General features: G+C 42.6%; 1 protein-coding gene across 2 annotated transcripts; it reads left to right on the forward strand.

The window, feature by feature from the left end:
- The first annotated feature begins 834 nt into the window (after positions 1–834).
- parvaa (parvin, alpha a) lies at positions 835–16,284 on the forward strand. Of its 2 annotated transcripts, none has more exons than XM_069527942.1 (13): positions 835–1,096; positions 6,070–6,159; positions 6,649–6,719; positions 6,885–6,987; positions 7,082–7,222; positions 8,394–8,509; positions 8,621–8,679; positions 10,279–10,298; positions 10,402–10,463; positions 11,022–11,090; positions 11,634–11,735; positions 14,486–14,558; positions 15,115–16,284. In XM_069527942.1, the coding sequence occupies exons 1-13, from the start codon at positions 961–963 to the stop codon at positions 15,189–15,191; spliced, it is 1,119 nt and encodes a 372-aa protein (XP_069384043.1). In that variant the 5' UTR covers positions 835–960; the 3' UTR covers positions 15,192–16,284. The 2 variants fall into 2 exon arrangements, with proteins under 2 accessions (XP_069384043.1, XP_069384044.1); XM_069527943.1 differs by lacking the exon at positions 835–1,096 and adding an exon at positions 3,513–3,715.
- Positions 16,285–17,790: the final 1,506 nt, after the last annotated feature.

The following is a 17,790-nucleotide window of genomic DNA, read 5'->3' on the forward strand; positions in this document are numbered from 1 at the left end:
CTCCTCGTCTGTTAGCGATTTTACGATTTGTTAAATCAACACGTCTCATTTGAATAATTCTGTTTCATAAGGAGCTTTGACCTGTTTACGAAATAAAACGATATATAAATACAGACGATATGACAGCTGCTCAAAAGTGAAGCCAAAGCTGGATGATTGCCATCTGGTGGCTGGCTGCAGTACTGCTTTAAAAAGAAAGTAAATATAGTCTCCTCCATGTTAATGGGAGGGACAGGGACCAAACTAAACAGTAACAATACACGTTATATTTATATATTTATATATACACACAAATATACAAATTTTATTTTTCCAGTAAGTTTAAGGTTTAAAGAGAATGGCGCCCTCTTGTGGTGGAGTATCGGCTCTGTCTAGGACCCCTCACCTCCTCCCCGGTGTTCGGCCTCTCCGTCCCCGGGCAGCTCCTCACCTCATCCCCGGTGTTCGGCCCCTCTGTCCCCGGGCAGCTCCTCACCTCATCCCCGGTGTTCGGCCTCTCTGTCCCCGGGCAGCTCCTCACCTGCTCCCCGGTGTTCGGCCCCTCCGTCCCCGGGCAGCTCCTCACCTCCTCCCCGGTGTTCGGCCCCTCCGTCCCCGGGCAGCTCCTCACCTCATCCCCGGTGTTCGGCCCCTCTGTCCCCGGGCAGCTCCTCACCTCATCCCCGGTGTTCGGCCTCTCTGTCCCCGGGCAGCTCCTCACCTGCTCCCCGGTGTTCGGCCTCTCTGTCCCCGGGCAGCTCCTCACCTCATCCCCGGTGTTCGGCCCCTCTGTCCCCGGGCAGCTCCTCCCTGTGCCCCCCTGCTCCTCCTCTCCAGAGGAGGGGCCTCTCGCTGCGGTCAACTCCCGGAGAAAGTGTCTGGAATTCCGTTTCCGCTTCAGGGAGTGGACAGATTCAGTGAACCGCTCCGGTTAATGTCCTGACTGTCCTCGGCTCTCGGATCTGTCCCGGACTAACGACGATGGCCTCCTCGCCTCAGAAGTCTCCGTCCTCACCCAAGTCCCCGACGCCCAAGTCCCCGTCCTCCAGGAAGAAGGACGACTCGTTCCTGGGGAAACTTGGAGGAACTCTGGCGAGACGGAAGAAGGCGAAAGAAGGTACAAGTACTGCGTTCAAGTACACAACACGTATAAATACTGCTGATAAACAGCCAGACACCAGCTACTAGTACTAATACTACTACTACTAGTAGTACTAGTAGTATTAGTAGTAGTAGTACTAGTAGTAGTAGTAGTACTAGTAGTAGTAGTACTGCTAGTACTAGTAGCTGCTACTAGTACTAGTAGCTTAGCTGCTAGTAGTACTAGTAGTACTACTCCTACCTCTACTAGTACTGCGTTTCACAAGTAAACATGAAGTACTTTAATACAGAGAAACAAAAAGTAGCGTGAAGTTGGAATGTGTGTGTGTGTGTCTGTCTGTCTGTGTGTGTGTGTGTGTGTGTGTGTGTCTCTGTGTGTGTGTGTGTGTCTGTCTGTCTGTCTGTCTGTCTGTCTGTGTGTGTGTGTGTGTGTCTGTGTGTGTGTGTGTGTGTGTGTGTGTGTGTGTGTGTGTGTGTGTGTGTCCATGTAAGGTATTAAATCTGTGAAACCAGTGAGCAGAGTGGGGGGGTGATGATGGCTCCACCACAGCTTCACTCAGAGTTGTGTGTTGTTGTGATGTTGTGTTGTTGTGATGTTGTGTGTTGTGTTGTGATGTTGTGTTGTGGTGGGAGCGGATGCAGGGGTCAGAGGTCAGAGGTCAGGGGTCAGGGTAAATATGTGGCCGTGTTCCCTGAAGCTGCTGTCGGACCTGAACTCCAGCGATGACAGAGTTGTGTTCTCGTTCTCTCCGGACACTCGGTTTCTGTCTGGTCGTGCCTCCATCGCACCAGCGGTGAATTTCTCCAGTTTCTATAAATCAGGAGGAGAACGTGTGTGACGCTCGGACACATTGTTACAGAGCTGAAGTCGAACGTGACGAGAAAGTTACGATCTTCTTTGGTTTTTAACACGTGAACAGTTACAGTTAGCTTCAGTTGAAGCTCGATACTTCAGCATCAGATCAGATTGTTGGCACGTTACCTCTCCGAAAGAAGGGTTGTCACAATAACTAGCATCCTAAGATACTAGCATCCTAAATAAAATAACTAGCATCTTAAATAAAATAACTAGCATCCTAAATAAAATAACTAGCATCCTAAGATACTAGCATCCTAAATAAAATAACTAGCATCTTAAATAAAATAACTAGCATCCTAAATAAAATAACTAGCATCCTAAATAAAATAACTAGCATCTTAAATAAAATAACTAGCATCCTAAATAAAATAACTAGCATCCTAAATATAATAACTAGCATCTTAAATAAAATAACTAGCATCCTAAATAAAATAACTAGCATCCTAAGATACTAGCATCCTAAATAAAATAACTAGCATCTTAAATATAATAACTAGCATCCTAAATAAAATAACTAGCATCCTAAGATACTAGCATCCTAAATAAAATAACTAGCATCTTAAATATAATAACTAGCATCCTAAATAAAATAACTAGCATCCTAAATAAAATAACTAGCATCCTAAGATACTATCATCCTAAATATAATAACTAGCATCTTAAATAAAATAACTAGCATCCTAAATATAATAACTAGCATCCTAAATAAAATAACTAGCATCCTAAGATACTAGCATCCTAAATAAAATAACTAGCATCCTAAGATACTAGCATCCTAAATAAAATAACTAGCATCCTAACATGCTAGCATTCTAAATTAGCCTAGTAGCATAAATCTACTATACAAACCGTTAATCAACAGATTCATAAGTTGAACACTGTGACGATGATCGAGGCCAAATCTTCCTCCCTGTAAGAAAAAGGAAGCGACACAAACATGTGTACATTTAAGTGATGATGTATAATCCAAACTGTTTTGCCAAAATTAAAATCTAGAATCTTACTGTCGAGCTGTGAATAATTGTTTGAGAGCAAAGGTCAGAGGTCGGATCATAAACGGCAGCTCTGGATGTGAAACGTTCAGCTCAGTGTTCCGTCCTCCGTGATGTTTATAAATCTCTGTGTCGGACTTTAACTTTAATGTGTCGTAAATAAGAATCCTGTTGTTTGTTTTAAAAGCTGCGTCGCTCTGGAAACTCGCTCGCTGTTAAAGGCCACGTTTTATCGTGGGATGAGAAAGGTCTCTCTCGATTGGATGATTACTTTGTGTCGTTCAGGACGCTGCTGCACAGCTGAGCCCCGGTTTATGTCGTCTTTGTCCGCGGGACACGCACGCAATCGCATTACAGGCTCGTGCACGCACACACACACACACACACGCACACACACACACACACAGGGAGTGCAGCATGGAGGATGTCTGCAGTGTGTTCTGTGATTTGATGGAAAACTCGGGGCCGGTCCCTCTTCACTTGATCATTGATTAAATTTAACTCCTTGTGACGTCCATGGTATTACAGAGAGAGAGAGAGAGAGAGAGTGAATGATAAAAAAGAAAAGAGGGAGAAAGAGGGTGAGGATGTAGTGCAAACAGAAATCAGCAGGTAATATATATCGTCGTAATTATAAAATATCCTGCCAGAGACGATAGCAATATAAAGAGGAGCTCAGGATGAGCTGCAGGGGGAGAAGCTGGTGCCGCTGGCCGGGAGACGATGCTTGAGTCTGGGGGACGGAGACAGAGGAGCATGGGCTGTGGAGCGCTCTGCCCTCCAGGTAGGACCCAGCATCAGCATGTTCCCGAACGACGCGGCGGTCGACGTGGCGGTTTTTATTGCCGCACGTTTTTTAACCGAGTGATGGCGTATTGTCGTTTTATGGCACGGTGGGGAGGGAGGCGGAGGGGGGGGAGGCAGGGGGGGGGAGGCTTGTGATTTCTTTTCAGTCGTAAATCAGATCTGCTCTCAGCGTCCTAACGTGTGAACAGGTGAATTTTCACAGTGGGATTGTTGCGAAGTCGCGTCAGATCTCCCCTCATGCTTCCTCTGATATCTCCGACACTCTGGTCTCCACGTGTTCCTCATCCTCAAATAGCACAAGTGATGGTTACAGTAAAACCCCGGTCGTGTTAATTGGTCTGGAGTTCTTCTGAAGCAGCTGCAGCCCCACAGGAGTTCCTGCAACTCCAGCTGTGACAGAAGCTTTTAAAGGTTGAACGTTAAGTATTTTGTTCACACGTGATTTCACATGACCTGAAGATGAAGATGAAGATGATGATGATCATGTGTTCAACGCTGCTGTTTGAGTTTATTTTAAATCTGAGGTGTGATGAGGAAAAAAAACCTTTCTTCCATCATGTTTCCTGGATTTGTTGACGTGTGTTTTATTTCACATGTAACATACGTGTTACATGTTCCGGACATTTCTGAAACACATTGTGGAGCTAAGTCGTTTCATAAAGTTTAATTTAACTTTAATCGAGTTCTAAGTGTTTAAAAAGAATTAAAACACAATAAAAGGCGTAATGAATTTTTAAAAAGTAAAGGTAGCTTCATCATGTTTTCACTCGTAGTTCTCATTTCACATTAACGTGTTCATGAAAACAGTTTTAAAAGAGGTCAAAGATCAGAACAAAAGATATTTTACTAAATAAAATATGTTGAAGGAGTAAATAACACAATTCAAATAAATGAAATGTGTAACATGATAAAATGAAATTAGAAAAAAACCACAATGATTGTGTGACCTTGTAAAATAGTTAAGTTGAAGGTTTGTCAACAAAAAAAACTCTTCAACACACACACACACACACACACACACACACACACACACACACACACATGAATTATTGACTTTAAGCTCCGTCCTCACTGAAACTGTCTCAGTCTTTAGTAACAACGTGCTTCTGTTGGATGAGCGGGTGATAATTTACACAATGAAGAGAGGGAGGTATGTGTCACTCTGTCGGAATATTCTCATACTGTGTGTGTGTGTGTGTGTGTGTGTGTGTGTGTGTGTGTGTACACACATGTGGATGGTGTTGATTAAGAGGATGTCGTTCCAGTGAAGGCAGAGAAATGCACAGGATGTTCACTCCGTGCTCTCAACACACACACACACACACACAGACTCACACAGACAGACACACACACACAGACTCACACACAGCAGTCTCCTCATGTGTCTGACACGCTGAGAACAACGACCCGCTGGGCGTCTGTAAGTCCCGCTGAGCACCAGGAGGCAACACCAGTCGTGTCCTGTGTGACGTCTGTTCGTGGCTGTTTTCTCCTCTCGGGATTGTGTTTCTGTCTCGGCTGATCTGAACCGTGGCGGCTGTGGACGGGTCATTTCACAGGAAGGAACGTCACGAAGCCAACGTTCAAACGAAGCTTCGTCAACTTGTGTGTGTGTTATTGTTTCCAGTTTGGACAGTTTGGAGAATGAGTGAATCCTTTTAGTTATATATTAAAAAACTAAAACATTCACATGTTCAGATTCTGAAGTTGGAGATTTGCTGCTGTTTAATTTTCCTACATTTAAAGTCTGTGATGTTTGAAGTCTGTGATGTTTGAAGTCTGTGATGTTTGAAGTCACACTGATGTTTGAGCTGCTGGTAACAAGATCAATTCATTCATTGATCAATGAAAAAATCGATTTAATGATCGATTTTTCTTAATTACTGCAATATTGAATTTGAACCATGGAGCTTGATCGATTTGGACTTTCAGAAGAAAAATAATATTTTGCTGAAGATTCCTCAGATTTTATCAAACCCTTATGTAAAAGAAATGTCACTGAGGTTGTACATATTAAAGTTCAACCACAAACTTTATTATAATTAACTATAAATAATCAGAGACACAACCAAATATATAGAACTTGAATTAAGAAAATGAATCACATCTTTTTCATATCAGCAGTTTTTGTGTGTTTTAAATTAGTTAATTATGATTTACTCCTTCAGCAGGAAAAGAACGAGTTAAAAGTTAATTACGAACGTCAGAAAATACTGAGACACGTTGAAAGTATAGAATCACAGCAGCTGTGTGGTTTTTTTAAACAGAAGAAGGTGAAAGTTTCAGATGTTTATGTGACGAGATGGAAACTCTGCTTCTTGTTTGTCGTAGTGTCTGAGCTTCAGGAGGAAGGAATAAATGCCATCAACCTTCCGCTCAGCCCTTCACACTATGAGCTGGACCCTGAAGACACCATGTTGGGTAAAAACACTGAAACACACTGAAACATCTTCTTTTTTTTTTATCAGGGAAATAAACTTTTATCCGCTGTGGCTCAAAGAGCAGCTAATGTGTTGAATGGATGTGTCTGTCGTCCTCTCTCTTTATTCTGGATCAGATTCAGGCTGAAACATGAACGGACGGATTTGAGACGTTTCCAATCAATGACATTTAGTTACTTTTGTTTTTATTAAGTTTTGTTTATATTAACTGAGAAGAGACGGAACGGGTGAGACACAGACAGATACACAAAGTGAAGACGAACACTTTCTAAAGGATAAATATGTTTGTACACGTATAAATGAATCCATATGTAAAAAGTGTGAAGATACAGATTCCAGCTGTTTGTACAAATCAGAACAAAGTTGACTTTTCAAAGTCTGAGCGAATATCTGGTTGTTTCACTCAGAACATTTGGTTTGAGATTAACGTTTTCTTTTCTTCTCATTGATCCTGTTCGTGCTCCTGCAGAGGAGAATGAAGTTCGCACGATGGTCGACCCCAACTCCAAGAACGACCGAAAGCTGCAGGAGCTCATGAAGGTAAAGTTTATTTTCCTCTAACCAGTAAAAGTACGAGTCAGTGTTCGCTCTCGGATTCAGAGGGTAAATAAAACTCTTCTATCATCAGGCTCCTGTTTATGATTCATGCACGACCGCTTCACGTTGAATTATTAAGTCGTCTGTTTCTTGTTGCGCTCACGTCAGGTGTTGATCGACTGGATAAACGATGTCCTGGTGGGAGAGAGGATCATCGTGAAGGATCTGGCTGAGGATCTGTACGACGGGCAGGTTCTGCAGAAACTGTTCGGTGAGAAACCGAGACGAGCTTCCGTCATGGTCACGATCAAAAAGATTTTTATTGATATTAATGCGAGTGTCTCTTCTTCGTCCTCGTGTTTCAGAGAAGCTGGAAGGTGAGAAACTGAACGTGGCGGAGGTGACCCAGTCGGAGATCGCCCAGAAACAGAAGCTGCAGACGGTTTTAGAGCGAATCAACGACTCGCTCAAACTCTCCACCAGAAACATTCGCTGGAACGTCGACTGTAAGGAACATCTGTAATACATGTTTTCTAGTTTCACACAGAAATTAAAATTCCTTCACATAACAAAAAGAAGCGTTTAGAAAGAAATGAAATAGAGGACTCGATGTAGGAGAGAGAAAGATTCATTTGAACAGGTATTCTGAAGTTACGTACATTAAAAGTTATCTCCAGCTCGTGAAAACAGGACGTAAAGAAGTAAACGACCCGCTCGCAGTTTGTCGGAGCTTTAATCAGTCGTCAGCCTTCAGACGTTCTTGCAGCTCTCACAGGAGTTCGTCCATGAAAAGCTGTTTGTGCCAGATGTCTTTAAAGAGAAATGTTAAAGAGCCGTGAATAAACGTGGAATGTCATTGATTCTGCTTTCCCGCTCCTCTTTTAATCAATTCACTTTTGTTTGTCGCTACTTTCATCCTCCATTCACGCGCTCGTTCCCTGAGGTAACTTATTCTAATCCGACAGGTTTCATAAAAGGCCCGTTGGCGTGTGTGCGCTCCGTTATTTCCTGGATACAATCAAAGGCTCGCTTTAGACACTTAATTGATCCCGTTTGATGTGTTTGCATCCGAAGGTTAATCCTGTTTGTTCAGTCGTGTCGCTCAGTGTGTGAATCTTTACGGTTCTTTTCTCGTATGAAAGCTTCTTCTTTTTTTTTCATGTCTCTTCAGGGCAACTTGTGCCGTCTTGCTACGTGACCTTGCTTTGTAAAAACGTTTAATTCTAAATCCCTGAGAAATAGAATATATGAATTGTGAAGAGAAAATATGTGGCTTGTAGACTCTTCATGAAAAAAAAAAATATATAAAACATATAGAGAATAAAAATGTTTAATAAATAAAAGTACGGGAGGAACTTATGATGCAGACGATGTCGTCTCCGTCTGAAATACTGAGACGTGTTTGTTTTTATTCAGTATTTAACTTGAGGAAGGTGATTGTTTGGAAACAGTTTTATTTTTTATTTCCTGAAATCAACAAGTAAAAATAACAGGAACCAGCGTGAGCACGTTCAGAACAGTGACAGTTAAATAAAATATGTTTTCATATCAGCGAACATTAATACAGATCCTCACGTCTGTGTTTCATCGGTCGGCTCATCACTAATCAATACAAACCTGCTTTCATCTCTGTTATTGTTCATTCTCTTATGTCTTTCTCTCTTTCATCCACGCTAGCGGTTCATGCTAAGAGCATAGTTGCCATTCTGCACCTGCTGGTGGCGCTGTCACAACACTTCAGAGCACCAATCAGATTGCCCGACCACGTTTCTATCCAAGTGGTGGTCGTTCAGGTGGGCGTGACGTCGTTTGCACCGTTTAGTTTGGTTCCGAGTTGTCGTCTTCATCTCCACGTCTGTAAAAATTCAGCTTCGACCTTCTGTTTCTCTTTCTTCGTCTTCCAGAAGCGAGAGGGAATCCTTCAGTCCAGACAGATTCAGGAGGAGATCACCGGAAACACAGAGTGAGAACATTTCAGCTTTTCTGTTGACAGGTTTTAAAACAGTTTGTCCTGTGACTCGTCGACACTGAAGCTCTGGACAACAATTCATTTGCTGATGTGAATCAAAGTTCAGAGAGTTTCCTTGATTTCTGAGGAAGCATCATTTGGATCATTTGTATGTTGTGGTGAATCGACTCGAGTACAAACATCTTCCTGTCTGGCGTCAGGGTTCCACTCCTTCACTTTCATCTCACTAAAGAAGCGAAAGAATCATTTTAGCAAAACTAATTCGTCAGTTTTGAGGATTTGGATCTGGACAAACTTCATAATTCTTTATTTATTCTCTTCGAAGTACTCGCCGCAGTATTATACTCATTTGAAAATGATAGTTTTTATGATACTTTGGATAGAGAACGTAAATAAACATCTAATCAAAGGGAAAATTACAGTTTAAATTAGAAACGATCTGAATGAGGTGATATACAACATGTACACACTGTATGTACACATGATATATATATATATATACATATAATATACAAATAATGGGGTATATAAAGTGAATAATTCTTTATTTATACCACATGATGATTAAAGATAATCTCAATAAGATAAAGATTGTGTTTCTAATATTACTGGTTGTAAAAGTTTCATTCGGATTATTCACATTTGGATTAAATGCCACAGAAGTGTTGAGGTTCTTCAAACGTCTTCATCTTTCTTCAGGAGCTGCTGTTGATTTTAAAATCATTGTTTCCACCAGAGATGTGGTTTCACTCCTTCGGCTGAAGAATCAGGACATTTACATCACATGCACACGTTCTCACGCACACTGGCTGTGAGGCTCTCCTGCAGCCTGACAGCAGCAACCAGGGAGATAACGGCAGGCCAACACACACACACACACACACACACACAATTTGTCATGGTAGATGGATACAGTTAATAACACACACACACACACACACAGAGGCTCGAACACACTCTCATGGTCACAGTGGAAACACGGTTATTACCACACAAACCGGAGCGGTGCCCAGACCTGCCTGCCTTTGCCATCACAGATTACACCATGAACATGTGTGAGTGCCTCTGGTGTGTGTTTGTGTGTGTGTATATATATGTGTGTGTGTGTGTGTGTTTGTTGCTGCCATTTCTTGCTGGCCTGCCCGCTGCGATATCGCTTCCTCTGGGACGCTCACACTGCCCCTCCCCTCCCCCCCCCCCCCCCCCCCCCCCCCCCCCCCCCCGACGCTCCAGAACCCACCTGACCCCGTCCAACAACATCATCCCGCCACATCGTCATAATGGACACTCATTGTGTTAACACGCATTGTGGTGCTGTGGAGATTGTTGCATTGTGTTGCGGTGTGTGGTCATTGTGAACGTCCCAGGTTATTTGAATACCCGACGTGTTTACTGTTAATCAAATTATGATGATACCCGAGCTGCAGCATTGTGTTTTCACTGCTGTGACATGATCCAGCCATTCTCTGCATTCCTCTGTGATCCACTCGTCTGGTTCTCTCAAATAATAAGTGTGAAATTGTCAATAAGGAGAAACGACCTCTGACGTGTGTGTGTTTTTTTTTTTTTTTTTTGTCTCCTCTTTTGTCAAAGGGCCTTCTCTGGCAGACACGGTAGGACGTGCTTCTTTTTTTCCATTTCTGCTTCTGGCTTTCACAAATGATCACGTCCACTTATTATTGTTGAATGATAACGTGTTTTATTTATCCTCCTCAGAGCGGGACGCCTTCGACACCCTGTTCGACCACGCTCCAGACAAACTCAACGTTGTGAAAAAGGTACCGGAGCCTGTTCGATAGCCGTGTGTGTGTTTTGTCACCAAGCTTGTCCGGTCTTGTAGCAGAGCGCGTTACCGGGACCAAACAGTCAATTCATGAATATCAGCTCCTCAAATATCTCACATCGGAAACGTCACCTCTCTCACATCAGCTCATTCACTTTGAATCACACTGCGTCGTTTTGCTCGAGCTGCGTTTGGTGGAAGTTTAGCAGAACTTAAGTTTTCATGAGGCAACGGTAGAAACAGAAGCTTCATAAGTTAAGTTAAGGTCATAAGTAACATTCAATTCTTAGGTTTGAGAAATATATGATAACACAAGATACAAACTAATATATGAAGTGTAAACACAAGGGCAACATTCTTTATTCAGACTCAACCACATCCCACCTGCTGGAGCCTGTGTTCTGATTAAAGCTGATTAAATCCAGACTTCGTTTACTCCGAGATGTTTTGTGTATTTGTTCGTTTCTGAATATTTGTGTTTGTGTGTTTAAAAACTGAATCGTGTGTAGATTTGTGTTCACTCACTGTTTCCTTTTTTTTTTTTTTTTTGCAGACATTGATCACATTTGTGAACAAACATCTGAACAAGCTCAACCTCGAGGTGTCGGAACTGGACACACAGGTACGACACACACACACACACACACACACACACACCTCCTCAGCTGTCAATCATGACGTCTTTGCCAATTTATACTTCATCAAATAACTAATTAAAACCAAACTTATTAGAAACGTGAACAGTTGATCAAACGTCATCAGAACGACCTCAAAACAATCTTTCACATGTGCTGTACTGCAGCCAGCCACCAGGGGGCGAGCAAGATGATTTGGCTTCACTTTGAGGGAGCTGTCATGTCGTCCACTTTTGTATCTGTAACTTACTCTAGTTCTTATCACACTGATGTTTGTTGAAGTGGTCGTGTCTGATTTTAATTCATTCTTTAAAATAATTGGTGCAACGTCATGATTGACAGCTGACTCACGATTGGTCGAATGCACGTATCGGCTCCAAATGATGTCACCAGGTGAAAATGGCGACGCGTGTCTCTGAGACGGTTGATTTTTCCTTCACATTCATCGATTCTTTGTTTTTATTAGTTAAAAACACACGTGTTGATAAAAGAGCCTCAGAACTCAGCTCCACGTGTTTGTGCTGCTTCAGTTTGCAGACGGTGTTTACCTGGTGTTGCTGATGGGGCTGCTGGAGGGATACTTTGTGCCGCTCTACAACTTTTTCCTCACGCCAGAGAATTTTGACCAAAAGGTAAAGTGTGATTTTCATTTTCTGTCTCATCTCGTCTCAGAATCACAGGAATGAACGTCAGATATTAAAAACCTGCCCGGTCGAACGCTTCTTCTGAAAACTCCTGTACCTGACTCCGTTAGTGGAGGATACACTTTTAAATTTACATAAAACTTATAAATCCCTTAAATACTTCACTAAATGTACACAGATGTAAAACAGATCCATAGCTTTTCTTTTTTTTTTAATCTTCATGCAACTAAAGCAACTGTTGAACTGAATCGCTGGATAATTGTGATTAAAAATGACCTTGATAATAAATTGCAGAATTTGTATTAAATCAAATGAATAAATTAATTTTAGAATTAATCAAAGAATCACAACCCTTTTGAAACCTTTCATAGTTATTTATGAAAAACCACAGTTTCATCCAACCTTGAAATTATTTTAATTTTCAATCCCGTTCACTGATGATGAACCAGGAGCAACTTCTGTTGATGTGTAATTAATATAAAGCAACACGATGAAACTCGTGGTCACAGCGCCCCCTGCAGCCACAATTATGACGGGGGGTTATGTCTGTCAGTGTGTTGGGCTCTGACTGTGTCGCCCCACTTAACGGAAACGCTGGGTATTACCCATGATCCTCTGCTTCCTGAACCAGAAGAGCTGCTGCTCGAACAAATCCCCCAAAGTTCTTCAGATTCTAAAAGTTTCCTGTTGAATATTGGAGATAAACTCTGGTTTTTAAAAACTTCTCAGTGTTTTTAACGGATCTACAGTTCAGCTGTCTGGAGCTGATTCTGACAACAAACTGTACATACAGTATATTGTACATACAGTATAAGTATATAGAATAAAGAGTAAATACAAAATCCTGCACAGCCCCTGATTTCTGGACTTTCTGATCTTTTGAAGATCCATGGCTGTGACTCGTCTTCTCGTCTCGACCTATGGTCCATGAGACTCGCTCTTGAATCCGTGCTCCATTTCTGAGGAGCCTCGTGCACCCGGAGCCAGAACTCCGCTCCTCTCAATAGCTTGATAAATGCCATCCGTTTCCCCCCCGAGCCCATTCAGTGCGGCGCCATCCCTCCTCTCCGTTGGCCTCTGTAGTACTACAGCATTCTGAGCAGGCAATCTGCGGAGACACCACAGTAGCCTTTTGTTTGGGTCTTGGCCAGGAGCCCCTGCCAGGCTGGAAAACAGAATGGGCATCGGCACTACAATCTACACACACACACACACACACACACACACACACACACAGACTCCTGGCCTCAGAAGGACAGGCACCAGCCCCTCAGCATCTGTAATCTTCTATTGCACAGGGAAACGCTGAAGTGGCTTAGGGGCTCAGCTCTATTACTGTGTGTGTGTGTCTCTGTGTTTGTGTCTGTGTGTGTGTTTGTGTGTGTGTGTGTGTGTGTGTCTGTGTGTGTGTCTGTGTGTGTGTGTGTAGATCTGTACTCGAGGTTCATTCTCTTCTTTCTTTTTGACTCATGCTCATCACACAATAAGCTCTTGTTGGGCAAAGCTTTTAGTATTTCACAGCAGGGTGAGCACACACACACACACATACACACACACACACACACACACACACACACATATACACACACACACACACACTGGACAGAAAACATCATTCAGTTATTTCTATCTCTTCCATCTGTTTGGTCTTGTATTTTTTTTTAAATTGCTAAATAAAGATGGACGACATGACAGCTTCAAAAATGAAGCCAAATCATCTTGATCGCCCCCTGGGGGCCGGCTGCACTATAGGTCATAAACCACACCTCCTGCATGTTAGTGGGTGGGGGGGGGTCTCGATATGATGCGTATCCATATTTGTTCGAGCACCAATTGAACCATTGTCCTCTGGTCACAATTCCATCGTGTCTGCATATTTCAGTGTTTGGCTCCGCCCTCAGCTTCACGTCCTGTTGCTCTGTGTTTTATTTTGTCGGCTTCTGTTTTCACTGTTTGTCCGTTTGTTTACGTTCACTGAGCCTAATTAACAGCAGAAGAAAATTCCAGCCCCAGTTTATGTCCTCTGTGGATTTCACCTTAATAACACACAGTAACACAACAAGCTGTCTCCTCCGTCCTGTCCCGTCTGTGACGTCTCTATCAGTGACAGTATCGGTGTGTTGGAGGTTTTGTGAGTGACACCGGCGACACGTATCCATTGATAAATGATGGAGCAGAGTGTTTGTGCAGCTGCTGCCGGCAGCTTATGGTCTTACAGAGCAGAGCCGTGTTGTGTTTGCCGACACAGGAAGCTGTGGTAACACGACTGAATCGACCCGGAGTGTATTGTGGGATTTTAGCAACGTTCTCTTATCAACAAGGAGGCGTGCGTGTGTGTGTTTGTGTGTGTGTTTGTGTGTGTGTGTGTGTGCAGTTGTCAACACGGGCCTGTACAGCTGCTTTCAGACTAAAGTCCAGATATTTTATTGAACATTTCCAGAGCGGCTGTCAACTTGGAAAGACGAGGAGATTCCTGAGAATCCAGAAAAATGTTTGGACCCAAATTTTCCAATGTTTTTATAGTAAAAATAATATATTTTATTTATATTTATTACAATAAATCATCAGTAACACGAATGACTGAAACAAAACCAAGCTTCAAAATCAAACCAAAACACAAGAATCATTATAAAATAGAATCATCTGAAAACTGCGTTTGTGTAAAGTTAATGTTGTGTGTGTGTGTGTGTGTGTGTGTGTGTGTGTGTGTCCTCACATGTCTGTCCTCGTCTCTACAGGTCCACAACGTGTCCTTCTCCTTCGAGCTGATGCAGGATGGAGGTCTGGAGAAACCAAAGCCCCGACCAGAGGGTGGGACACATTTACACTGTGGAGCCTGAAGCGTTTATTAAATATGATCAGATAAACTGGACACCATCACAGCAGCTGTGATCCCTGTCCACGTGTTCCCATGAGCACTCAGTCGTTTTTACCGCATCAAGTACGAGTGCTTAGAGCTCATGAGTCAGAACATTATGGTCAAACATTTTGAAATATTCTGATTGTGTTCATTCTGCATTTCCAGTTTAAACAACCAGGATGAAACCAAAGCAGCTCAACGGCGTCATCTGAGCCTCGTTAGCAGGAAACAAACCACGAGGCTGAATGAAATCAGGCCTGCATCATTATTTATTTATTAGTTGTAAAATACAGGAACAATGCTCATTGATAAACTTCTCCGTGATCGAGCCGGTTTAGAATTTATCTTTTATAAATTTAAAGTAAAACTTCTCCAGAGGACAAATACAACACATTAGACACACACACGATGTAAGACAGGACCTGAGTGGATCTAATCCTGCAGGAAAACGATCTCAGCTGTGGTTTTATATCTAAAACTCCTCCATTCTCTCTTTTTTCCCCCCAGACATTGTGAACTGTGACCTTAAATCGACACTGCGCGTCCTCTACAACCTCTTCACCAGGTACAGGAACGTGGACTGAGCGCCACACGCAGCACGGGCGAAGGCTTTGTCTCCACGGACGACATCGTTATCAATGACCTTTGTTTTTCCTTCTGCTTGTTGGAGAAATGTGTTTTTTTTTATCTGAACGCATGCGTCACACTTTGTATCTGCTGAGCGATGCACCACTCAAACCTGTTTCCTGCAAAGACATTCAGTTTCTGGCTTTTTTATAAACGGACAGTATTAATGTCGATTTAAATCGTAGCGCGTCTTAAGACGTGAACTGGGTCCAAACCTTTTCTGTAGTTTGTGTTTCTCGTGAAGCAGCAGCAGCAGATTGTCCGAGGGTCGGAGCCTGTAGAGCAGCGGGAGGCGGGACGTGGCGTATAAATTCTGCGGTGGAAAGATCAGTGTTGTCGTTCACATCACGGCTGCTCAGCAACTTTACTCACGGACAAAAGGTCGTGTTTTTTTTTTTTATATATGTGACAATTATGGCTGAAAAAAGGATATTTCCAAGTTGACGTCTTCGTCAAGCAACTGACATTTGTGTTCTCACACAATAATTTGCTGAAACGATCCAGACCCCGGAGCACGTCTGTAGAGATAAAAAGGATTTGTGTTCCCCTCACTCGATTTTTACAAAGAATTTATAATGAACTTTACTTTTAATTCAGAAAAAGAAAACGTTCACTTGTATTTATTCCTCATTTGAACTTCTTCTTCTCTCTGCTCTTGTTTACTGATAAGTGATATTTAAACATCCTTCGTATCGGAACACGTCTTCTCTCCTCTCGTCTTAACGTTTCTTATGATTGTGTTGAAATATTTGACCAAAGCTGTGTCGTCTTCACGCTCTAAAACCTTATAAAGGCTTCACTCTATCCTTTTGTATAATGCACTGTCTTAATCTAAAAAGAAATACAGGAGCATTGTATAATCACTGTTTAATTCGTTATATACTCATTCGATTCCTCTTGTTTCTGCAGGATAAATAAAATCCGACTGAATATACAGTGTTTTCTGCAGCACTGTGTACGTTGCTGTGTGTATAAACTCTCTTCTAGCGTTCATCATGTATCTATTTAAGTTTTAATGCTTCACATTCAATAAATCATTCAGTTCCTGAATGCGGCTCCTTTCTTTCTTTTTTTTTTTTTGCACAGAGGAATGCTTCGCCAACAAAAACAAAAAAAAATTGGGGTCAGATCGGCTCCAAGTTTTTTGCTCTCAGAAATACAAGTGAACCCCCACAACAATAATGTTTTTGTTGAATTGAAATAGAGTCTGGAAACTCTTTCTGATCGGGAGCGGAGAGTGAAATAGATCAGTCAGTTACCAAACGGATGAAAAGGTTTATTTTGCTCACACATTCCACAATAGCTTTTAAAAGGAAGAGGAGGTGTGTGTGTGTGTGTGTTTGTGTGTTAAATTCTGCCTTTAGGGACAAATTTCAGACTGAAACCAGTTCGTTGGGAATAGTTTGTTCAACTTGGGACGAAATTCGCGTCCCCTAACAGGAAAGGGTTCTTCTGGTCAGTGGTTTGAGGTAAATCCCCAACGATTCACTTCGATCATTCATGTTCGATTCAACTTTTTATCCAGATCTCGGAGACGTACAACTCATTTTTTAGAGTCGAATGAATTTCAGCTTTGTCGACTCGTGCGTTCTTATCGTTCAGTTGTGAACGGGGGAGCGAGGAGTTACTGGAGAAGTCGGATGAATGTACAAGCATTTCGCACAGTTAACGCACAGTCACGAGTCCGAGCCGTCGGTTTCTCACTGCTCCTGCGTAAAAAAAACACGGACAACGTGACAGCTCCCAAAGAGGAAAACTAAGCCCCCTGGTGGCTGTCTGCAGTACTGGTCATAAATCCTGCCTGTTCCGCCTTGTCATATGGATCATGGACCAAAAAACTGAGAAGTGAAATGTTTTAAAAGAAGCTTCATTGTAGATAGTTGTAATTACACTGATGTATGTAAGTGTTCGTTTCCCAGAGATTTGGTTTTAATTGGTTATTTGATTATATAACATAAAAGGTGAAACATCATGATTGACAGCTGAGACTGACTCACCATATACGTGTGTGTGTGTGTGTGTGTGTGTTGTACAGTTAGACAATGCATTGTGTGAGTGGGTGCAGTCCTCACAGCTGTAGAAAGCCCTGCAGCAGATCCCGAGGGATCTCAAACCAGGTTATGATCATTTCCTCTCGGCTCCTTCGCCCGGGGAACAATCCGGCTGCTGTCGTTATTACCTAGTTACGTTATTGTTATTGCATTATTGTTACACTGACGCTCTGTGAAGGGGTCACACGGGGACACAGGGCCGCATTCCTCTGATTGAAGACGCCACAGCAACGGAGAAATGGATGAGTGCCGCTCCACGGACGGGAATTTGAGAAATCACAATCACTTTTCATAATTTTGACAGCGCATCCTCCAACGAGGACGATATCGACTAACCCCTGGGTTTACACGAGGCTGTGGCTGAGGGGTAGAGCGGTCGTCCTCCGACCAGAAGGTCGTGTGAATGGGTGAATGGCAAGAAAAGCATGTAGGAGGTGTAAGGTGATGTTTACAGAAAGCGGAGCTCGTCATCACGGCCGTTGCTCGACATTTGTGTTCGATTCAT

This window comes from Paralichthys olivaceus, chromosome 7 (genome assembly GCF_024713975.1).
Source record: "Paralichthys olivaceus isolate ysfri-2021 chromosome 7, ASM2471397v2, whole genome shotgun sequence".
NCBI lineage: Eukaryota > Metazoa > Chordata > Actinopteri > Pleuronectiformes > Paralichthyidae > Paralichthys > Paralichthys olivaceus.